The sequence below is a fragment of the Lipomyces chichibuensis genome (genome assembly GCF_038497645.1).
Source record: "Lipomyces chichibuensis strain CBS 12929 unplaced genomic scaffold V1513scaffold_34, whole genome shotgun sequence".
Taxonomy (NCBI): Eukaryota; Fungi; Ascomycota; class Lipomycetes; order Lipomycetales; family Lipomycetaceae; genus Lipomyces; species Lipomyces chichibuensis.
Genome location: NW_027117486.1, coordinates 144,216 through 157,841, shown reverse-complemented (window position 1 = coordinate 157,841; position 13,626 = coordinate 144,216). Strand labels below are relative to the sequence as shown.

The 13,626-nt window shown below is 46.8% G+C and overlaps 6 protein-coding genes across 6 annotated transcripts; 2 read left to right on the top strand and 4 right to left on the bottom strand.

The window, feature by feature from the left end:
• Positions 1–590: 590 nt before the first annotated feature.
• Positions 591–2,268, bottom strand: V1513DRAFT_480731 (general substrate transporter; the record flags this gene model as incomplete). Its single annotated transcript, XM_066900339.1, has 3 exons — positions 1,835–2,268; positions 769–1,778; positions 591–734 (listed from the first exon to the last, which is right to left on the bottom strand). The coding sequence occupies exons 1-3, from the start codon at positions 2,220–2,222 to the stop codon at positions 591–593; spliced, it is 1,542 nt and encodes a 513-aa protein (XP_066751908.1). The 5' UTR covers positions 2,223–2,268.
• A 1,330-nt stretch (positions 2,269–3,598) lies between these two features.
• Positions 3,599–5,672, bottom strand: V1513DRAFT_194429 (uncharacterized protein). The gene is made up of 2 exons (XM_066894321.1): positions 5,101–5,672; positions 3,599–5,051 (listed from the first exon to the last, which is right to left on the bottom strand). The coding sequence occupies exons 1-2, from the start codon at positions 5,336–5,338 to the stop codon at positions 3,763–3,765; spliced, it is 1,527 nt and encodes a 508-aa protein (XP_066751907.1). The 5' UTR covers positions 5,339–5,672; the 3' UTR covers positions 3,599–3,762.
• Positions 5,673–5,984: 312 nt separating this feature from the next.
• On the top strand, positions 5,985–7,470 carry V1513DRAFT_472610 (glycoside hydrolase superfamily; the record flags this gene model as incomplete). Its single annotated transcript, XM_066900170.1, has 2 exons — positions 5,985–6,010; positions 6,065–7,470. 2 exons carry the CDS (start codon positions 5,985–5,987, stop codon positions 7,194–7,196), a joined length of 1,158 nt encoding a protein of 385 aa, XP_066751906.1. The 3' UTR covers positions 7,197–7,470.
• Positions 7,471–7,773: 303 nt separating this feature from the next.
• V1513DRAFT_472604 (uncharacterized protein) lies at positions 7,774–9,229 on the bottom strand (the record flags this gene model as incomplete). Its single annotated transcript, XM_066900169.1, has 4 exons — positions 7,774–8,408; positions 8,466–8,801; positions 8,825–9,074; positions 9,132–9,229. 4 exons carry the CDS (start codon positions 9,227–9,229, stop codon positions 8,181–8,183), a joined length of 912 nt encoding a protein of 303 aa, XP_066751905.1. The 3' UTR covers positions 7,774–8,180.
• Positions 9,230–11,519: 2,290 nt separating this feature from the next.
• Positions 11,520–12,583, top strand: V1513DRAFT_383310 (uncharacterized protein; the record flags this gene model as incomplete). Its single annotated transcript, XM_066895136.1, has 3 exons — positions 11,520–11,644; positions 11,693–12,302; positions 12,362–12,583. The coding sequence occupies 3 exons, from the start codon at positions 11,520–11,522 to the stop codon at positions 12,581–12,583; spliced, it is 957 nt and encodes a 318-aa protein (XP_066751904.1).
• Positions 12,584–12,667: 84 nt separating this feature from the next.
• On the bottom strand, positions 12,668–13,503 carry V1513DRAFT_460071 (uncharacterized protein; the record flags this gene model as incomplete). Its single annotated transcript, XM_066899807.1, has 5 exons — positions 12,668–12,930; positions 12,954–13,017; positions 13,051–13,229; positions 13,273–13,364; positions 13,430–13,503. 5 exons carry the CDS (start codon positions 13,501–13,503, stop codon positions 12,668–12,670), a joined length of 672 nt encoding a protein of 223 aa, XP_066751903.1.
• Positions 13,504–13,626: the final 123 nt, after the last annotated feature.

Sequence of the window (13,626 nt, the reverse complement as noted above, 5' to 3'; positions counted from 1 at the left end):
TAATAGCCCGGATATCCGTATATCTGGGGCCAGGAGATCCCAGTTAGGTAGTTATAGAAAGATAAGAACTATAAGTTACAACAATTTTCCGGACGTAAATAAATAAATAAATGAAATTACGCACTTGCTGATAATTTAGGTTTTTTGGCGGCAGAAAGGGTCCCTAACCCTTCAGCTGGTTCGCCAGGTACGCCGCAATGGCTATTTTTGATATTATGAAAAGTTTGGTGGCCATTTTTGATATTTGCCCTTTTGTTAATTAGGAACAGACAAATCTGGCTGGGATACAAGTGTGACGGCATGCATTTCGAAGAGTCGTGATGCAAAAGCGAAGCAGCGTTCATATCAGGTGGTGTAGTATTGTGATTATTTTGGCGACAAGTGTAGTAAGCAGCAGTAATATAACTGATCACTTTGACTATTTCTATGCGGTTATGTACAAACATGTAAATCTAGTACGCCGATGCCAAACCGATGCGAGCAAATTCCATCTGAACCAACAGCATCCCCCCTAACTACGCAAAACAAAAGCAAAAAACATTGGACATGTACATAAAACTCCCATTCCAACACGACTGCGCAATTAAACCTTATACCTCCATAGAAACCTTCTCAATGTTCTCAGTCTTTGGTTTATGTGCATCAGCTGCAGCAGCAGCCTCAGAAACGCCGAGTGATGGAATGAAAGAGGGACTTTGCCACGCCTTGGGAACACTCTCATAGAGCTCATCAACCTGTTCGAGCGTGAGCCCCTTGGTTTTGTTTGACAAAGAAGTAGACGAATACAGTGCATGCGAAGCAGCAAGTCCCCCAGATGAAGAAGACTTTCGCACCGAGGTCGGCATTGCCTGGACCGGAATTCACCATATATGGAGTTGAATAGCCGATGCCGAAATTCCAGAGCCAGTTGGACGCCGCGCAAATGGCAACGGATTTCGAACGAGTGCGGAGAGAGAAAGATTCGCCAGTAACAACCCAAGCCACTGGACCCCAAGTAGACGCGAAAAAGGCAATGAATGTGCAAACAAAGGCGATGAGGACTTTGTTTGAAACGACACTTTTGATGGCCGTGCCAACGATGGCGACGATGTATTCGCTAACGCACATGCCGACTCCACCGATGAGGAGAAGATTGCGCCTACCAAGCTTATCAAAGGCGTACATACCGGGGGGAGTGAACACGACGTTGACAATGTTCGTGATCAGTGCGATGGTGAATGGGTTCGAGATACCGGACTTCTGGAAAAAAATTGTGCCATAGTAGAAGATGAAGTTAATGCCAGTCAACTGCTGCAGAGCCTGAATCGTAGTTCCCACCAAGAGACGGTAAAGTTGACGGCCATCAGTCTTGAAGCAATCGAGGAAAGAGGACTTCCAAAATGACATCTCGTACTCGTTGTTGGTCTGAATCTCGAGCAACTCCTCAGTAATCAAAGGATGATCTGGAGGGAGTGAGTGAAGACGCCCTAGAGAGCGTCGAGCAGAGTCCAATCTGTCCTTCTTGACATAATATCGTGGCGATTCTGGAAGGAAAACCATACCGATGGAGAGAATGAGAGCCCAGCCAAACTGAAGAGCAATAGGAATACGGTATGCCCCCGTATCAGCGCGTTTCTTTGTGCACTGGTTCACAATCGAAGCTATGAGCAACCCGAGAGTAATAGCGAACTGATAGGCGGACACAATCGCACCTCGAATCCACTTAGGCGCGGCCTCAGACTGGTAGAGAGGAACGATGGCCGAGATAAGGCCAACACCTAGACCAGCAATGACCCGACCTAAAACATGCTAAAAAGAATAGTATTGCAAGCATCTTCGGCTTTCTATGACATACCGACAATAAATAAGGGAATGGAAGAGGCGGCGCATTGGAGAACAACTCCAACGGAAAAGATCCCACATGAGCAAATAAGTGAGTAACGACGACCGACCAGGTCACCTATGAGCGAGATACCGAGAGCACCGCAGAAAGTACCAACAGACAAGAGCGAAACAATGAGAGACGTCTGTCCAGAGGTGAGAAATGGGCTACCGTTGGCGTCATGGTGAGTCGCGAATTGTTGCTTAAACATGTTCATGGCGATAATACCGTTAATAGAACCAGTATCGTAACCGTACAGAATGCCACCGAAGGCGGCGAAGGAACCGACAATAATGGCCATCAAGCTGGAGCCCTCGTGGGAAGTGTCAGCAACGGCAACAGTCTTCTTGAACTTAAACATTGCGTGGATTGTGGAGTGACCCTATGATAGAATGAGGTGATAATAGAACAGGAGAAGACTTTAGACAGTCGAGGAAGGGGAGATCCTTTATACACGGACAGAATGGCGTCCTGACTTTGGCTCCAGGTCCCTCCCCCAGAGCTCGGCGGATCTTGTCCGGCCCAGCCTCCTGGAGAGCCGCCGGGTCGGCCGGGGCCCCATGTTCCCCAGAGCCACTCATGCTGCAAAGGCTAGCGCGGTGGATGCGGTCATGCGCTCCTCGGAGTAGACAATTTAGAAGCCGTTGCCGATCTCGTGTGCTCAGTGGAATGCTCATCAATCAAGTGCTAAGCTCAGGCCCATCAGTGCGTGGCAGGGAAATATGCCGAGGATTCCGAACTCGACCTTTCCTAATATGGCTTGCGTTCCGCTGTGACTTAATGCATGATATCAAGCTAGTCCATATACGTAAAGGGGTTTCATGTCGGAAAAACTTCTTCCGACCACCCTACCACCCCACCACCCCAACCTCTCATAGTTCACGGTGTCATCGGAATAGCCAGAGGACAATAAGCCAATGCAAATTGCGAGCGGCATCGGTTAATAGAGACTGGGCAGCTATTTTTATTCAGTGAGTGTAGTGTAGCTTCGGATTGTCGAACTGTCATTAGTTGCCATTACTACTACGAGGCAATTAAATGAGCGCTCAATCATGCCACACTGCCATCCATGTGATACTAATAGCGTGGAAAACGGCGGAGCATGATAACGACTTTGCCGGAAGCGGTATTGTAAGCGTGCATGGAGGATCGCACAAATTAGTCCGAATTATCGGCTTTCGCGAAAGTTCATTTGCCAAAGTCCCCCCGATGTGCCGAGCCAGGGGCCAGTGCGGCCAATAGGAAGAGGTCCCTTGAGTCTTGGCACCTGACACCTATTAATAATAAGTTGCACATTGTAAGTCCGATGTCGTCACTGGTTTGCCATCAGACACTAGTCAGCATGAAACTGCGCTTACGGAGGAACCTCGGTCTTGCTTAATAAATTAGGTGGCGGTATTAGGGGAATGCTGGATATTAGTCTAATATCGCGCTTCAGATCACAAACTATGAATAGCAGAAAAATGTTCGCAGGCAACGTACTTCTAACGACCATGTTCATCGTAGAAATTTCCACGATCGCCACTTCGTAGGAAGCGTGACAGATCACATACATCAAGTGCTGCCACGTCATTGTTCAGTTGACAGTTGTAAGTAATGCCCATCTATCATACAGGATATTTCACAGTGCGTTTATCGGGATTTTCGCGGGTAACAATGTCAATGTCGGCCTGCAGCTAAGATCCGACTCGCCGGCAAACCTACCTAAGTGATGTCACGACATCACGCAAAAGCTGATTTGTCAGTGTGGAGAGATGGCATAGTATCAATCAGCAAAACATTAGTCCGAGAGTAATGCTCCACAGTCTCTAGTCTGGGGAATCATCCCGTAATATGGAGTGCAGAGTGCGAGGAACTGATGTGATTTACATCATATATACAAAGCCTTTACGAACAAAGATCTAGGCACCAGCAGCCTGTTTCATGATCATCTTCTTCACCCAATCCAAACTCTCAACGACTTCCAATCCTACAGTTCTTATTCCCACAATCGGCGGACAATCCGTGCAATACAGTTTCTGTAGTTTGTCAACAACCCCTAACATCATATGGTTGACAGGGTATCGTTCGGCCCAGTATTCTTGTAACACCACTTCGTCTCCAATGTCGGATCCTTGTAGGATGGCCTTCTCGATCACCCGGACTAATGACGCAACGTCGCCCTGCACGAGATTAAGACCTTGTCCAGCTAACGGGTGTGTAGTATGCGCAGCATCCCCGACCAAAGCTATCCGTGGTGCAACATACGTATCACAATGCCGCATTCTGAGAGGAAAACTGGCTCTGGATCCCTCTTGGACTTCTGCCACACGAATCGGGAACTGCTGGCCCTCCGCTTCAATCGCCAGTCTCGCATCCCGCCATTCAAAGTCCTCTCTAATCTCCTTCTCATCTACACGAGACATCAAATACTCCAAATCCACCATTCCAAGCCTGAACGCCGCGTTAACCAGTGTACAAAACGCGCTAGCACTTAAACTCTTCAAAAGTGCCGCGTACTTCGGCGTCGTCGACCATACTAAACTCGCCTTGCCGTCCGGCATCGGGAGCAATGCAATCGGTCCCGTCGGCAGGAACCGTTGCCAGGCAATCCGTTGACGGTCATCCCACTCCATATCCAAAGACGCTACTAACCCGTGTTGGTTATAATCCCATCCTCGGGATTCAATGTTCGCGAATGCTCGAACGGGGGAGCTTACGCCGTCAGCGCCAACTAGTAATCGCGCCATTATCGTGTCGCCGGTTGATAGTTTCAGAGCCGGCCAAGATGACAGATCGAGGTCATCAAATTTTGGACCGTTTGTGATTGCCTCGACTTTGGTATTGTCTAGAATCGTGACTGGTGGATCAGACGGTGAATCATTCAAATGGCTAAGTAATGCATGCTGAAGGTTGAGGTTCTCGGTCATATACGCAATAGTGCCGTCTTCGGTGCCAAGGTGGAATGCATCAAAATGGATCCTGGCTCCAGATACACCGTCCCAAACACGCATGTCTTCGTAAGGTTGAACGCGCTCCGCATTAATGTGATCCCACACACCAATTTGGGAGAGGTAGCGTTGAGAGGCGGGGGTAATGCTTGAAACCCTGTTGGAGTACCGGTCTGGGTCTGGAGACCACGACTTCGCTGATGCTAGTGGCATGCCTTCAACGAGAGCGATCTTGAGGTTTGATGTATAGTGCGATGATTCTAATTTGTTAGCGTATAGTTGATAATATTCAAGTGATTATGCACATACTTAATCCCGCGGCAAGACTAAGGCCCGAAACACCACCGCCCACAATAACTACATCATAAAGACTTGACGCAATTGTTGTATATGTTGATGATGCTGGAGCTGATTTCTCAGTACCGCTTTGCCCTCCCCTAACCAAGTCCGATGCTAATGTTGACGAAAAGCGGAGAAGATATTTCCGGTACAGGCCTGCACCGCCTCCAAGCAAGGGCAATGTAGCCCGCCTTGTAACCAATCCCATTCAAATCAGCCCTCGACGCGATATGGTAGTGATAATTGTTTTTATGTTTCTGAGGCGTTCGACTGTTGTAATGGCTGAGGGACGAGACGAAGATGCGGGGGATCTATAGCCCTCGACAACGACGAGTTCTGTGACAGCGTGCGGTCTTCAAACTTTTATAGTTGCATCACAGTAACCATAACTACCTGATCAGAAAATATTCGCTTGAGCTTTTAACAGTCGATTCTATGATTATTCCCGTACAATAAAAAAGTTCACAAACGTCAACCGAGTTTATATGTTTACGGGTACATTTAACAGTATTTTTCTTCTAAATTCCTGCTGCTTTTATACTACCACCTCTTGCCGAACAGTTCCTGACCAGTCCGATGAGCTGATCTAACCAAATCACGACTCTCAGATAATGTCGACCGCACGCCTTCAAGAAAGCAGCGAAGTATTTTGCAACGTAGTAAATGCAGCTTGTCAGGTCGACAACTCATTGGGTTGTTAGTTCCGTGTATGCGACAAGTCGACAACGCGTACGTCAGTCGCTCAGCCCCGGAGATAGTTAAAGTATTTATAGCCACTGCATATCCTCATCCAACATATAGTTTCTGGGATTCTGCTGGATCAAAGCAACCAACACATTTTTTCAAGTTCGGTCATGAAATCATTCATTTATTTCGTCAAGTAAGTTCTTGTAGATTCAGATGATCGGATCCGATCCATACTAACATCAGCAAGCTGGGCCGTCTACACGCGCAAGCACTTTGTTCAGGATCTCCCAGCTGAGTACTTAACACATATTCTCTACGCGTTCGCAAATATCCGTCCCGAAACCGGGGAAGTCTATTTGTCAGACACATATTCCGATACCGATCAGCACTTTGAAGGCGATTCATGGAACGACACCGGCAAGGTCCTGCACGGTAATTTTAAACAACTGTATCTCCTTAAACAGAAATATCCCTCGTTAAAAGTGTTAGTGTCGATAGGCGGGTGGACGTATTCGCCAAATTTTGTACCAGCAGCATCCGATCCCACTCGTCGCGCCAAGTTTGTTTCGTCGGCAATTGAATTGGTCAAAAATTTGGGTCTCGATGGGCTAGATATTGATTGGGAGTACCCAAAAGCTCAAGAAGCTGCAGATTATGTGACGCTGCTGCGCGAACTCCGACAGGCGCTGGATGAGTACGCAAGGGGTGTGCCGTTGCAACCGCACTTCTTGTTAACAATAGCAACATCATGCGCGCCTGAGAATATTCGCGCGATGAGAGTTGCGACGATGGACAGATATCTCGATTTCTGGAATTTGATGGCTTACGATTTTGCTGGGCCGAGCTGGTCCACGACTGCGAGGCACCAGGCGAATGTGTATGGGTTTCAGTACTCGGTAGAAACAGCGATCGAGATGTACCGTCACGCGGGGGTGCATCCATCCAAAATGATTATGGGTATGCCGTTATACGGACGAGTATTTGGCAACACTGACGGTCCTATGCATGGATTTCAGGGTGATGGCGGCAGCGGGACGTGGGAAAATGGGGTCTACGACTATAAAGTACTTCCGTGTCCCGGCGCCACGGAATATTTTGATAGTCAAGCTATTGCGTCGTATAGCTATGATCATCACAGACGGGTAATGATTACCTACGATTCGCCCGAATGCGCGAGAGCCAAAGCGAGGTATATCCGGGATAAAGGTCTAGGAGGCGCAATGTGGTGGGAGTCGAGCGGGGATGCACCGATTTCGAGCGGCAGATCAATTGTTAGAGCTGTGGTTGATGAGTTTGGTGGACCAAATAGGTTAGATAAATGTGAGAAGAATTGTTTGCAATATCCGGAGAGTGTTTATGACAATATTAGGAGCAATTAGGCGTTTGAATGGCTGGCGAAGGTGTGTTGGATTAATTCTTGAGCATTAGATATAGTGGGCAACGTTAGTACGACGATTTTGCAATCAAGGTCTTTTCAATCTATTCTATCATACAAAGATGATCCCGGGCATCTCTATGAGGCCAGAACTTAATCGAATTCTACTGCACAGGAATTGTGCAACCCGCACACGTGACATGCTACAGGGTCGGATTTGAGGGTGACGAATTGATATCGTTCTTCAATATCACTGGGCCTCATGACCTGTGATATCAGGGAACCGATCTCCAACTGTAGGCGGCATTATGGATAACTGTCTTTGTGAATGAGGACGCGTTCAAATTCACGCGACTGAGTTTCCAGACCGAGTTAGAAATTGTTTGGTGAGTACAGAAAAGTGTGAGAGGTACCACGTTACAAAACTTTTCAGTGGCATGTTTGATATTTTCCATTTAAATTGACAGCTCACCAACTACTGTAAGCGGAGTCTCGCTTTTTAGCGAGAGCATATAGCACCAAGAACTTCTGTTAGTCGCGCTAATCTTTGGGCTAGTTAAGAATCATTAGGGCGCACAAATGGATGAAAGCACTTCGTTCATTAACAATGTAGCCACCATTCTGTCCAGCATTCCAACTATCTAGTTGACATTGTAACATCTCACTAATATTCCTGCGATGTCCAGGGATATTTCGCAGCAGATAAATGTGGTGCCGACTATTCCGCAAATATAGATTTTGTTTCCAATACATTCCGAATGTACAACACTCAAATACAAAGCTAACTAACATTTGCAACGAACCAAATTCACTCAGACAACACCAGAGTTTAGACAACAGGGCCACCCGCGCATTTTGGGGGCCAGGGACAGAAACTTTGCAATTGTCGAGAACGATCAGAGTCCCTAACACTCTCAGAGAGAGCACAACAATATTGATACCATAATTATACGCGAAATATGGGATGCATTATAGAGATTATGATAGGCTAGTCCTGTTTAATGACTTTTCTTTTGTCCCGGACCCGTGCAATTGCAGTGTTTAACATGCCACGACGGAAGCTGTTCTCAAACCAGTCTTGCTGAAAGAAATTGACAGGAATTGTTTGGATTTCGTTTCCAGCAAGCAAGTGCATTGGGATACAGTCTCCAAGCGTTACTTCCGCCAGATTTGGAGAAACGCCACCTCCAACATACTGTCCGTCCCTTACTATTGTCTAAAAACATGATTACGCTAGCTTTAGATTCCGAAAAGGAAGCCCTTCACAACTCACGAAAGATCTGGTTGGTTCAAGACGAGTGCCTTCGGGATAATCATCGTGTTCTTTGCGGAAAACATCTAGTATCACTCTGCTTACCCGTCCGAACCACGTCACACCGTCTGCCACTAAGGGTCCATATGGACAATGCTGTAGCTGAATTCGAAAGTCATTCTCTGCCTGTTGGATTGCTGCATTCCTCGCTTCCCTACTTTGGTAGTACTCGACAGGTGGCCTGCTTCCACGGCCCCGTTCATTGATACACAAAGTAATCCCGAGTGGGCAATGGAGCTCACATATGGCGTACGATATTGCATCTTTTAAGCTTGCATAGGTCTGCGACACACCGACCTCGAAAGCAATCATCAACTGACAATCAACATCAGCGATTTTGATCGTATTGGACCGTTCAATATCCTCCTTGTCGTTTCATCCCCGAAAGAGGTTTCAGTTGCTTCTGATTCATAAAAAAGGCTATCAGTAATATTTTCATTAAGGCCCTGTCGATTCACGTTTCGGCAAACGTTTATCATTAGTTCCGTCAACATTATCGTGTGTAGTGGTGTTGGGGCAGCTTTAACGATTGCTATCTGTCGCACAGCGTCGTATTGCAGAAGCGGGTACCTATCAATCCGCATTAGAGTCTCTCTCGCGATTAGGCGTGTTCAATATAGTATACACCTTGCATCCTCTTGTTCCAAGATCTCTTCGACTCGGTCAAAATCTTCCCAGCTAGTCGGCACCTCTATCTGAGTGTCCGGTGACAGGGGACACCTCATCACATCCAGAAGTTGCGAGTTGAAATTCCTGCGCGAACGGAACAGCTTTTCTCCTCGTTGTTGGCTGGGATTGACTATATGTTGCGGCTGCGAGGCGTCACTCCGGCCATGGCGATCACGCTGGGCGGACGACAATTCGCAGATCCTATCATAAAGTTAGGGGAAGATGTATGACACCAGATGATGCCAGCGGTGCTGTTGTTAGTGTTAGGTGACCCGTGATACTTTCAGGCATGCTACGGTTAGGATGACAAAGTATTTGGAACCTCGGCCATCGTTCATTGTCGTTGAGAAGATGAAAATTCAGCCGGTGTAACACAAGGGAGTAACCCCGAAGCCGGACTCACCGCACCTCGAGATTGAGCTGCATCATCTCCAAGGAAACAAAGACTTCTTACCGCAATATCCCAAGGTTAGCAGCACCCAGCCAATTTGAGGTTGGGAAGTGCGATCCGTTAACTTGGGCGGTAGGACAGAACAAGTTTGCGGACGGATTACCCGGAGAAGGACGCAGACAGGCCGGGCCGTGAGCAAACGTCTTCATAGCAGCCACCGACCCGTATTATTGTTTCAACAAGTGTTTGAATAAAATATATAAAGTCATTAAATCATATATAATAACTTATAACGTGATCGGCAACCCAGCGGCCAAAAATGCGAAGGAATCACTAACTAGACCATCCTATTTATTTTTCGAAATAGCAACCCAGAGCAAAGATATATTACATTATAGAATAAAAATTATTCTTTATCCAGTCTACATGTACTGTAGTATTTGGTCGTCATGGTGTGGCAACACGCTATCCACGGTAATAATACGTATTAAAAAGGGTCTGCTGCTTCAATAACGGCATATCGTGGTAGAGTTCACTGTCGTCCATTTGACCTTAAGTAGATAAAACAAAATGACTGTATCGTCGGTAGTAGATCATACGTCGACGATAGGTTTTTAGCTTCCTATCTTAATGCATTTAGATTTTCAGTTCAGTGATTGTGCCACTAACGGTAAAATGGTTTCGGTCTTTTCGTGATGGCTTTCACTGGATATACTTAAAAACCTGTCCATGATTCGAGTCCAGTTGACAGCCGCATCGTAAAATACAGTCGTATCCGTGCGACCGTGACGGCCGTTTCCATTTTCGATTATCAGGGAACAGTGCAATTAGATTGACAGAAGTGATGGAAGGTGGTATTGAACGTTCAGAGCTTTGACAGTTCCCTTAATGCGAGAGTCAGAATTAGAACAAGTCCCTTTGTGCGTGTTCGATTTCGGCCCGCCGTCAAGAGTGTTTTTTTGGCCCGAGGCAGGTAAGCTATGGTCGGAGCGCCACACGATAAGTGATGCCAGCAACAAAATGTTCGCTTTCTATTTGACTCGAGCATAATTGGGACTAGGACCAGGATTATTGTTAGAGATGGCAATGTGCGTGAATTTAAAGTCTGTTGCGAGTTAGTAACGTAAGGTCGGGTGGTGAACCCAGGCCGAGATAGAGTCTGTCGATTAGAGTTGATTATTGTTTACAACCGTGTGAACTATTCGGATTCCTTGATTAATTTCGTCTATTCTAACTCAAGTAAGTTCATTTAAGAGACGGCCCGTAATAGAGAAACGGCTCCGGTGTGGTATAGGTGATAGACAATTGGAATAATACGATGCACATAAAGTACTGAGCTGGCATGACCTTGAATCGCATATAAACATGCAGAAACGTGGTGGTGCTGACGTGGTGAGAGCACGACGTTGATTTCTTCTGGACTGGCAAATCTCAATCCTTGCTTTCTTCTTCGTCCTTGTCTGCTGATAATGGGCTCTTGGTACATTGCGGTCGGCTGCAGATCCGATACTACTCTGGTCGGTGATCGCATCCATTCTCGATTAGTAGGAATGTTACCATTAGAACGACAGAAATGACGGAAAGTGGCATAAATATTCAGAGCCTTGATAGTTTGATTATCAGAATTAGAACCAGCCGGTGTAGGCATATGCGCTGATTTCGGCCGGCATTCTGAGTACGTTGGCCCGGGGAAGCCGTAATCCACGATTAGTGCGCCGCTCGAAGAAGCTTCCAATTTTGTCAGATGAATGCCGCTCTCCTAGCGCGAGTGGCCAGCTCCACCATCTCTTCAATTGCTCCACCGGAGTAGTATTGGATCTGCAGCCGACAATCGTCAGCTTGTTGCAGTGCAATATACAAAAGACCATAGCCAGCAGAGATGGACGAAGAGGAAAGCCAGATTTGAGATCTTGCCAGCCAAGAACAAGAAAGCTGCCTCGTACTGTCACCACCACATGGAGCATTCGCAGCTCTTGAACATTATTCAGCGACCGCTTTCGCCGGACACAAGGCTAGAAGTGCCAGCAAGTCGGGAAGAGTACGAACGAGTGAACGAGATAATTGAAAGAGAGGAAGCCAAGTATGTATTTCACAAATTTGTGTCAAGACCTGCTGACAGCGCACACAGGTATCCTCAGCTATGGTACGACAGCATGAGGAGTGTGGCCATCGTGGTGGCACCACCAACTCCGCTTCATTCGGGAATGACTGGTGCATTATTGTCCACCATCTACGATGAAGTTAAATTTAGTTCAGGGATCAGTCCAGAAATAACGCGTAATCTCGGTCTTTACCAAGAGTCGGCGTCAAACGGGTTTACCAGCCGTGGGTTGACAACGAGAGCTGCGGATGGCACATTGCGATACCACGAGGGAAATCGTTCCACATTAATGATCGCTGTCGAAGTCGGAGTCTCTCAGTCGTATGATAGTTTGCGGGACGCCATCTCCTGGTCCGTATGCGCTCTGCGTTGCCGACTCGGTATTGCGATGTCGATTTCTGAAGGAAGCCGTGGACAAAAACCACAGATACGCTATTATGCATCCATTGAGAAGATAAATGCTGCGGCCGGAGAAGCTGAGGTTGTATTTCGTCAGCAGCTATTACAACATCCCTACGGCCCGTTGGTAAGATACGGTGCGACCTGGTTTGGGAGGGTCCGCCAAGTTGTCCTTGAAACTTACCGTCGGGACGACGAATCTACGGCCGAGACATTACTAGAGCCACAATACTCATTTGTAAGTGATGAACATGTAAGGATTTGTCTTACACCAGTTTAACCACAATTCTCTATTAGACTATCGTGCAAAATGGTGAATTTGTAAGGCACAGCATCTCTCCAAACCTGAGGGAGGTTGTCCTGGGAGATTGTATTCCCAGCCATCTCCTCAACGGGCAAGATGTTCAGGCCGTCCCTGTGAACTTCTTCTACCGGGAATGGTTTGAAAGTAAATTTCAGGACTTCATGGTGCAAACGGCGGTCACGCGTGTACGGAGGTATTCAGAGCTTGTTCCTTGATGTCTGTTTGTTCGCACTTCCTATTTCTTCTGCATCTGTATTTTTTCTGCGCTGTCAATCCCTCTTTGCTGTTATTATGTGATATCAATCAGGCCAGGACATCAAGCCTGGGCTTAGCGAATAGTGACACATAATCCTTCTTGAGGATTCCCACGATTTGGAGCCTGGTCGGCTACAAATTGACGCAATTTTCCATCGCCTTGAAGTCGGGCCGGTACCAGTTATTCCAAAAATACCTAAAAAATTGCGGCTGATCAATAGACTTGCAATATTCCAGCATTTATTTGATCGAGCTGCTATAAATTTCTTTATAGGTCTGATACTGCAGTCTTCCGGCGCCAGGGTGCCTTCGCTGTCACAAGAAACGAACTTAGTAATGCCGCTTTATCATGGCCCGCAAGGTTCGCGCTTGGTCCTTGGGTACATTGCTGCGACTGGCCATTCGACAGAATCCAGTCAGACTCTACCCACAGAAAATGCAGGTACTGAGGCAAAGCTGTCAACCACGTAGAATTCCTAGTATTATCGATTGAATCGATTTTACCTGTGATATATCGATGAATGGCTCGCAGGCTATGCCATAGGCATAGATGATGATTATATCTGTCATTGTTTCTTTCGAAGGCTAGGCTAGCGGCTGTCACCTCTACCAAAGCAGGTAATTAGTGTTTTGAATACCAATCTATTACCTGCAAAGTCCTTGTCGGTATGAACAACATTCGGATTTAGCCCTGTAGCTCGCAATGCGGTCAACCACGCTGTCAGCCGGGTTCCCTCTTGCCTACCTCCTGGACGCCACGTGTATCTAGTAGCAAGTAGGATAGAGGTAGAGAGACAAGGTCATACTCCGTAAAAACGTAGTAAAGCTCATATCCATGCTTATTAGTGCCAAACGTTGAGTCAATAAATACCTCTGTCATTTTCGTAACGATCGAGTTTAAGGCTACCACTGAAACACGGAGTACTAAATGTCAATGAAACTCCGGGCTCTTGAAGTCCTTCAATTAATCGATAGCCTTCCTGTCCTTCCAACAGCAGCTGTG